This window comes from Chiloscyllium plagiosum, chromosome 1, assembly GCF_004010195.1.
Source record: "Chiloscyllium plagiosum isolate BGI_BamShark_2017 chromosome 1, ASM401019v2, whole genome shotgun sequence".
Classification (NCBI taxonomy): Eukaryota; Metazoa; Chordata; class Chondrichthyes; order Orectolobiformes; family Hemiscylliidae; genus Chiloscyllium; species Chiloscyllium plagiosum.
In genome coordinates this window covers 3,714,225-3,723,661 of record NC_057710.1, presented here as the reverse complement: position 1 = coordinate 3,723,661, position 9,437 = coordinate 3,714,225, and the positions used below count along the sequence as shown (strand labels likewise).

Genomic DNA, 9,437 nt, shown 5'->3' with positions numbered 1-9,437 from the left:
GTGGGGGATGCTCAGGGACAGTGGGGGATGATCACAGACAGTGCGGATCCTCTGACAGTGGGGGATGATCAGGGACAGTGGGGGATGATCACAGACAGTGCGGACCCTCTGACAGTGGGGGATGATCACAGACAGTGCGGACCCTCTGACAGTGGGGGATGATCACAGACAGTGCGGACCCTCTGACAGTGGGGGATGATCACAGACAGTGCGGACCCTCTGACAGTGGGGGATGATCAGAGACAGTGCAGAATGCCCCTGTAATCATGCTCTCTTTCTCTCCAGGAGCTGTACTGCAGTACTGAGTGCCGCCAGGCTGCAATGAAGCAGTACCACCAGGTCCTGTGTCTTGGCCCCTCAAAAGATGACCCTCAGCACCCCCTGAATCAGCTGCAGGAAGCGTGGCGGTGAGTGAAATTTTGCCTGAACGTATTCCAACTTACAGCTTTCCCGACAAGCATGACAGGGTGGATACAGATAGAATACTTCCACTGGCTGTTGAGTCTAGAATCAGTAACATCTCAGGATAGAATAGACTAGAACAGCCTTTATTGTCATATATACTTAATGAGTGTAGGGACACGTTTATAAGTTACCAGTTCCAGCGCTGACTTAGATACAAAAGTACCTCGGCACAGCTTCTTTAGTTCCAAGATTTTAGCCAATACATAAAGAAAGCATTCAGCATGACAGGAAAGAGTTCAGTACAACAGACTACACTGCCATTTAGCTTCCAGTCCCCACTAGACCCTGGCTCCACCTCGTGCCGACGATGTGCCATGCCATGAGGCCGCCCACCATGCGGCACTCTGCCTGGAGGCCACTGCACCAGGCCGGGAGTCATTACTCGCCAGAGACTGAGGATCGTCCCTCCTCACGGGAGGTCAGTGTTGTTGTTGGTGGCCGGGAGTCAAAGCTAAAAAAGAAGGGAAAAAATATGAGGCGTAAGAAAAAAAGAAGAGAAAGAAGAAGAGTGGGTGGAGCGAATGGGTTCCAGCTTGAGCGGCCTACTCCGCTGCCACCTTGTAATGCAGAATAAGGGGTAGGCCTTTGAAGACTGAGATTGGGGTAATTCCTTCACTTGGATGGCAATGAATCTTTAGAATTCTCCTCCCCAGAGGACGATGAAAGCTCAGTCATTAAGCAGGTTCACAACAGGCATCAGTGTTCATGGTGAGCTGCCTTCTTGAACCGCTGTAGTCCATGTGCTCTGGGTTGACCCACAATGCCCTTAGGGAGGGAATTCCAGGATTTTGACCCAGCGATAGTGAAGGAATGGCGATTTATTTCCAAGTCGGGATGGCGAGTGGCTTGGAGGAGACGTTACCGTTGGTGGTGTTCCCATGTACCTGCTGCCCTTGTCCTTCTAGATTGGTCGGGGGTTTGGAAGGTGCTGTCTGAGGATCTTTGGTGAATTTCTGCAGGGCACCTTGTAGATAGTAAACACTGCTGCTACTGAGCTTCAGTGTTGGAGTGAGTGGACATTTCAAATGCTGGATAGAATGCTTGTTATGTGGTCTACTTTGTCCTGGATGAATTGAACTTGTGTTGCTGGGGATGTATTCAGGTGAAGTTGCTGTTGTCTCACTCTCAGGCCTCTGTGTCCTTCCTGAAGGGCAATATTTAAAACCCATTGAGCTAGTTGGTTAGGCCACTGTTGGAATTCTGGTCTCCTTCCTATCGGAAAGATGTTGTGAAACTTGAAAGGGTTCAGAAAACATTTACAAGGATGTTGCCAGGGTTGGAGGATTTGAGCTATAGGGAAAGGCTAAACAAGCTGGGGCTGTTTTCCCTGGAGCGTCAGAGGCTGAGGGGTGAGCTTATAGAGGTTTACAAAATTATGAGGGGCATGGATAGGGTAAATAGACAAAGTCTTTTCCCTGGGGTCGGAGAGTCCAGAACTAAAGGGTTTAGGGTGAGAGGGGAAAAATATAAAAGAGACCTAAGGGGCAACCTTTTCACGCAGAGGGTGGTACATGTATGGAATGAGCTGCCAGAGGATGTGGTGGAGGCTGGTACGATTGCAACATTTAAGAGGCATTTGGTTGGGTATATGAATAGGAAGGGTTTGGAGGGATATGGGCCGGTTGCTGGTAGGTGGGACTAGATTGGGTTGGGATATCTGGTCGGCATGGACGGGTTGGACTGAAGGGTCTTTTCCATGCTGTACATCTCTATGACTCTAGTTGGTGAGGGAGTCTGCTCCTCAGGTGTCTATGTTAGTGGATGTTACTCATGGCCGAATGGTATTATCACTAGACAATTATGACAGAAACCCTGGAAATGACCTGGGAATTCGGGTTTGAATCCCACCTGGGCATATCATGGAATTTGGATTCAGTTTAAAATCTGGAATCTAATATTGGCCCAGAAACATTGTTGATTGTTAGAAAAACCCATCTGACTCACTAATGTCCTTTAGGGAAGGAAACTGCCATCCTTACCTGGTCTGGCCAAATGTGACTCCAGACTCACACCAGTGTGGTTGACTCTTAGCTGCCCTCTGGGCAATTCGGGATGGACAATAAATGCTGGGCCTAGCCAGTGATGCCCACATCCTGTCAATGAAAAAAAAGCCAGAGTTGGAGTTGGATTGTGATCCTGCTCATGTTTCTGCGTGTAATAGGGTGACAGCAGCAGAATGGTCAAGTCAAGAGTTGCTTTATTTGTCTTTTCTACTGTATACAGCTGATACAGTAAAAACGAGAAGTGTTCCTCCAGGACCAAGGTGCTAACAAAGAGCACAAAACTACACCATCATACGCAGGGCAGCACAAAGCGCATAAACCAAGTGCGAGACGCCCAAGACAGTAAAGTAATTCCTGACACTTCAAGACAATAGGCACAGTGGTGTACAAATTACAGTGTATTAAAAGAATGATAATTAATAGAACATTGTTCTAGCAGCAATTCGAAGTTGTGCAAAGAGTTTCAGATGGAATAGAGTCCGATCATAACAGTGTTACTGTTGAGTCATCCAGGGATGATAGTTGCTTTCTGCTTCCACAAAGCAGGTGATGGATGAGTATTTCTAGTCATTAAAAGTGAAAGTAACACCTATGTTTATGTCTCCGGCCCTTTTGTTTGGAAAATAACCTGTTAGGTACAAGATTAATTCGAATTATAGAAAGGGAAGTAGTAGAATAAAGTAGTAGGGATACTGAAGTGATTTTAATTACTAACAATGGAGATAACAGGTTAGATGATGTGTTGCAGCTGCAGCTTGTGGGTGCTGCTGGATGCCAAGGTAAACTACAGTGATCACACCTGAAGCAAGCGTCGCAGGTCAATCAACTTTGGATCCGAGTTTTGGATCTCAGGTCTAAGATACAGACATTGCGCCACGTCAAGGAGGGGAAAGCTACCTGGACACATTGCTTCAGGAGGTGGTTACACCCCTTAAACATCTGTGATCAAGTACAGGAAGGTATGATTGTAGGTGAGACAGGTACGGGGCAACAGCCAAAGAGCCTCAGTTTCTGTAATTGTCCAGCAGTTAAGGGGTTCTTGGAAGCTGTTTGAATGTGAATGGTGACTACAGGGAGGATGCACAAAGTGACCGCGGCATTTTGGTACGGGGAGCCATTCAACTGGGAAGGAGAAATAGGAATGTAGTGGCAGTAAGGGACAGTAGATTTAGGGAGGTAGATACTGTTCTCTACAGCCATGAGCATGAGTCCTGAAGGCCATGTTACCTGCCCAGTGCCAAGGTTAAGGACATCTCCTTGTGGCTGGGGAAGAACTTCAAGAGGGTGGAGAGGGGTCCAGTTGGCTTTATCCACATTGGCCCGAACAGAATTGATATGATTGGAAAGGAGGTTCTGCTGAGAGATTTCAAGCAGTTCAGAGCTACAGAGCGATTATGACAGAGAAACAGACCACTCCGCCCATCAAGTCCAGTGCTGGACATTGGAGGCACTGCAGTGAGACAAGCTGCAGAAGGGTGTGATTACAGCGTGACAAGTTTATACAGACAGTTTGTACGACCAATCTACACATTGGAATTTGTAATAAGCTTGTAAAAATAGTTGATTTTAAAATGGTGACTGAACCATATCCGGGTCAAATAACTCTCATGCTCAGATATGGGTTTGCCACTCCATGTGCAGGGTTATGGGTCATTGAGTGGTAATAAAATTTATTTTGTTTGTTACAGGAACATGCACTACCCTCCAGAAACAGCCAGCATTATGCTGATGGTTAGGATGGTTGCCATGGTGAAACAGGTAACTAGAGATTGCCAGGCTCTGTAAGGTATGTCTTGTTGTACCTGAACTGATGAATGATAGGTTTCTTTTCACTCACTGAGATGTAGAAAGTGGTGTTAATTCAGTTTGGTTATCCTGGGTCAGCTGACCTCAGCAATGGTAACAATTTGCATTTATATAACCCCTTTAATGTTAAAAATAGAACCCACAGGCATGGCTGTGGGTAAATATCACCTCTTCGATCAAAATGTCGAAGTCCCAGTCCAGAGAACTGAGTCCATCATCCAGGACTCTCCCCATACATAGGCAAAAGTGAGTACTGCAGATGCTGGAGATCAGAATCAAGATTAGCGTGGTGCTGGAAAAGCACAGCAGATCAGGCAGCATCCGAGGAGCAGGAAAATTGACAAACGTCGATTTTCCTGCTTGGATGCTGCCTGACCTGCTGTGCTTTCCAGCACCACTCTGATCTTGGCTCCCTATGCATACAGAGGGAGTGCTGCACTTCCAGATGTGCTATCTTTCATTTAGATGTTCCATTAAATTGCAACCCCCATTGGAATCTGTGAAAGTTTGAGAGGCAAAGAACTGTCCCAAAAGTCACTATTTAAAGTAAAAATGAACAACTTTATATTTTTAAGTCTAACAGAGAATAATTAACTAACAACCATTTACAACTCCTTTCTCTGAACCTATCTTTTACCTTCCCCTCTACCAGTCCGATAAAACTCCCATTAGGATTTACAAAAAAAATCAAATTTCAAAACCAGCCAGCTGTCGAATCTTCTCATTGTATGTTCCTCTGTAGATTTTCTCTCCAGGCCGGTGTCTATGTTTCTCTCTGTGCAAACTCCTTCTCCAGACAGATACCTCTCAGAATGTTCTTACTCGCAGCCTACATCTGTTGGTCTTTTGGAGTTCTCTTTGCCACTCTGGCTAACTGTTCAAAATGTCTGATCTCTATACCCCAAAACATCAGATCGCTTCATTGGTTTTAATATTGTCAAAATACCAAATTCAAACTTGATTGGAGTTTGGTATCTTGGGGCATAATTTAAACTGATTGGCTGAATTTGAATTTGTTTTTTTTATCCTGGCAACACTGCTCTTAGCTAGTTGTTCGACCAAGTGTTACATCGTTACCTTGTTCAGAACACTTTTGCTGAGTCAGGTAGTTCTGCTAACTTTTCAACTCTCCTAAAGGTTCATAACACAGGTTTAAATGAAATCATAAGCTCAAAGTTTGGGTGAAGATTTGTAGCTCGGGTGCTCATTGTTTTGGTTCTGTTCGCCGAGCTGGAAATTTTTGTTGCAAACGTTTTGTCCCCTGTCTAGGTGACATCCTCAGTGCTTGGGAGCCTCCTGTGAAGCGCTTCTGTGAAGCGGCAGGGACAGGCCACTATAAATGCCGGAGGAAACACCACAGAAGCGCTTCACAGGAGGCTCCCAAGCACTGAGGATGTCACCTAGACAGGGGACGAAACGTTTGCAACAAAAATTTCCAGCTCGGCGAACAGAACCACAACGAAATCATAAGCTTTCAGAGTGCTGCCGCTTCATCGTGTGTAGTGAAGAAAAGCAGACAGGCAGAGAGATCAATGGACAGTGTAACAGATGTCAGTTTTTCTGTTTAACAACTGCCTGTATTTTGAAATAGTGTTCTTTTTATGAGCATTGTATAAGGCAGGTTTCTTAGATTCCCTACAGTGTGGAAACAGGCCCTTCAGCCCAACAAGTCCGCACCACCCTCTGAAGAGCAACCCACCCATACATTTATACCTGCACCTAACACTACGGGCAATTTTACATGGTCAATTCACCTAACCTGCACATCTTTGGATTGTGGGAGGAAACCGGAGCACCCGGAGGAAACCCACACAGACACAGGGAGAATGTGCAAACTCCACACAGACAGCTGCCCGAGTGGGAATTGAACCCGGGTCCCTGGTGCTGTGAGGCAGCAGTGCTAACCACTGAGCCACCATGCCACCCCAATGTAGGGGAGGTTGTGGAACCTGATAGTACTGATTCATTCATGTGAGAATTGGATACATTTCTTTCAGAATGCAACATTTAGGAATGCGATTCGTCAGTAGTGACGGGGTGAGTGTGACATGTTGGGAGTGCAAGTAACTTTGGGCTTTGAGCCCCAACTCTCTCCATCACTGAGGGTTTTGCACACCTCATGACTGGGTTTGTTGTCAACTCATCAATGGAGATCGATTGCTGTAATTAATCAGTATCACCTGTGTAGACAGTCCCTTGGTAATGCAGAACCTGAATGTTGCAGATAAGAGAGGCATGTTCACCTGCTCTCATCAGGACAGAAGGCAAGAATGCCAAATTTCAAATAATTTACACTATGGAAGGACAGGCTGCTGATTGGTTGGCAAGTTGATTCTGTTTGAGGTCAGAGATAGCGATTCTTTGATTTGGATCCAGTTTAGCGCACCCTGAGAAAAAGAACCGGAAATGACATCACCATAGGAAGTGATGTCACTACAGGAAATGACACCACCAACCCAAGGAAACCCAAACATATAAAGAGAAAGCAGGAAACACCAGCAGTGCTTCATCCGGAGCCTCACTGACGATGTTACCTAGTATGGTGACAAAATGTCTGAAAATGAACCTTCCAGCTCACCGAGCAAACCTGCATCCAGAACCTCAACCTGAGCTACAAATCATATCAAAACTCGCTAGTGATTCTTTTAGTTACCCGGCACATGGGGAGCTGGTTGTTTTCTCCATGGCCAGTCAGATGCTGCTTGCCAACCAATCAGCTTCTGTTTGGGTTGAAGTTTGGCATTCTTGTGTGTGTCCTAATGAGCGAGAGAGGAAAGCTTGGAGAATTGTTTTGTTTCTCAGCAATATTCAGCCTGATTATAGTTGTAGCATGTGACTGTGAGGATGGTATAAAGTGAGCCAGATGGACCCTGGTCTTTGGAATTTCAAAGTTCTTAACGAGATTTGTCTTTTGCACTAAATATTACGAAGCTGTTTTACGTTAGTGTAACTCGTGCTCTGTGAGTGATAATAATTTCTCTAGATTTCCCAGTTTCTGTCACCTTTTTTAAGAACTGCATGGGGATGGGTCCATGATTGGTGAGAGGTTGCTAACCAGTGCCCTGGTGTTTGAAAATGTGCAGGGTTCACTTTAACGTCCTCATTTCTGTCCCTCTTTCTGTTCAAAGGCTAAAGACAAGGCACGCTGGGTGAAGCTTTTCTCTCAGTTTTGCAGCCGAACAGCCAATGAAGAGGAGGAGATCGTTCACAAACTGATTGGCGACAAATTCCAGGTGGGAGTTTCCATTGGCCTGAGTGTCTTCTCCGTGTTACGGTGGCGTGTTCCGGAAAATAACCTGACCCACACGGTCGGTGAGGGACTTCTAACTAAACAAGGTCATGAAGGAGTCAGTAAACAATCCGACTAACTGGGTGCTGTTGGATTTGTAGCTGCTGCTGCTGTTATCCATGGCACCCACTTCCATTCCTCCTCGAATTGTGGGAAATGCTGTCAGTTTGTGGCCGATTACCCGTTGTCCCTGAGAAGGTAATGATGGTTGTCCTCCGACAGCCATTGCACTGGTTTTCTCAATGGAGCACTTTGCAAGAAGGGGGAAGCAGCATTTTGGTGGTGCAATGGTAGTGCCACCGCACTTTCTTTACTTATTCACTCGCGGGGCATGGATGTGTCTGGCCGGCCAGCATTTATTGTCCATCTTTAGCTGCCCTTGAACTGAGTGGCTTGCTAGGTCATTGCAGAGGGCCGTTAAAAGTCAGCCACATTGCTGTGGGTCTGGTGGTGCATGTAGGTGGGGATAACAGATTTCCTTCCCTGAAGGGCATTACTGAACTAGTGGGTTTTTCTGACAATCAGCAAATGGTTTCATGGTCATCAGTAGATTTTTAATTCCAGAATTTATTTTTAAATTGACTTTGAATTTCACCATCTGCCTTGGTGGGAATCGAACTCGGGTCCCCAGATCATTAGCCAACTTTCTGAATTAATATCCACCAGGCCATCATTCTCCTGGGTGAATATTGTGGGGTCATGAGTTCAAATCTCACCATGGCAGCTGGCAGAATTTAAATTCAATTAATAAAATCTCGGATTGAAAACTATTCTCAGTGAAGGTGGCCATGGCAGCCAACATTGGTTGTTGTAAAAAGCGAGTTCACTAATGTCCTTCAGGGAAGGAAACTGTCTTCCTTACCTCGTCTGACCTACATGTGACTCCAGACCCACAGCAATGTGATTGACTCTTAACTGCCCTCTGAAATGGTTCTGGCAAGCCTTTCAGTTGAAGGACAACTGGGAAGGATAACAAATGCTGACCTGGCCAATGACGTCCACGTTCCATGAAAGAATTAAAAGAGTTAGGTACCTGAGGTGTAGGTTTGGAGTCAAATGTAGGCCCGAGCAAGTACTGGTCGCAAATTTCCTTCCGAAAGAATATTAATTAACCAGATGGCCTTTCACTGTCAGAAGCTTTTACATTTTCAGTTTTATTTTTGTTTTTAAGATCCCTGTGGAAGCAGTCCATTCGGCCCATTGAGTCCGAAGAGCATCCTGTCCAGACCCACCCTCCTACCCTATCCCTGTAACCCTACATTTCCCACTCTAACCCACCTGACCTGCACATCTTTGGTCTGTGGAAGGAAACCAGAGCACCTGGAGGAAAACCACGCAGACACGGAGAGAATGTACAAACTCCAAAGGTGGAATTGAGCCCGTGTCCCCAGCCCTGTGAGGCAGCAGTGCTAACCACTGAGCCACTGTGACACTTCTTCAACTTCTCTTACTGGCTGCTTCATATCTCTGCTGCTTTCTTTCAGGGTCAGTTGGAAACATTACGGCAGCTCTTCACCAAAGCTCTCTACGAGGACACCCTCAACCAGGTAAGCTACCAGATAACAACCTGACTGGATTAGCAACTGGATGGTTTTACTAACCTAACCTAACAACTGAGCACAGCAAACTCAATAATCTCATCACGTTAGCTTAGTAACCAAGCCAGTTTAACACAGCATCCTCAACTAACCAGTAATTGTCATGTGAGTCTTGGATGTGACCTAACCAGGTAAACTCGGTGAACTAACTGGGTTAACACAATTGCTGAACTGGATAACTCAATAATCAATCTTGTGGATTTTCCCTGACAATGGATTTTAATCCTTTCTCTGTCTGCTCTCTCTCTCTCGCTCTCTCTCTCTCTTGCCCCCTCC

At 45.8% G+C, this 9,437-nt stretch overlaps 1 protein-coding gene across 2 annotated transcripts in view; it reads left to right on the top strand.

Moving 5' to 3' along the window:
• The window catches only part of smyd5 (SMYD family member 5), a 38,398-nt gene that overhangs the window by 14,435 nt on the left and 14,526 nt on the right, over positions 1-9,437 (top strand). For both annotated transcript variants that reach the window (XM_043689023.1, XM_043688937.1), the window contains exons 4-7: positions 286-407; positions 4,157-4,226; positions 7,403-7,507; positions 9,048-9,110. In XM_043689023.1, coding sequence (XP_043544958.1) covers positions 286-407; positions 4,157-4,226; positions 7,403-7,507; positions 9,048-9,110 — 360 coding nt within the window. The remainder of the gene's footprint in view (positions 1-285; positions 408-4,156; positions 4,227-7,402; positions 7,508-9,047; positions 9,111-9,437) is intronic.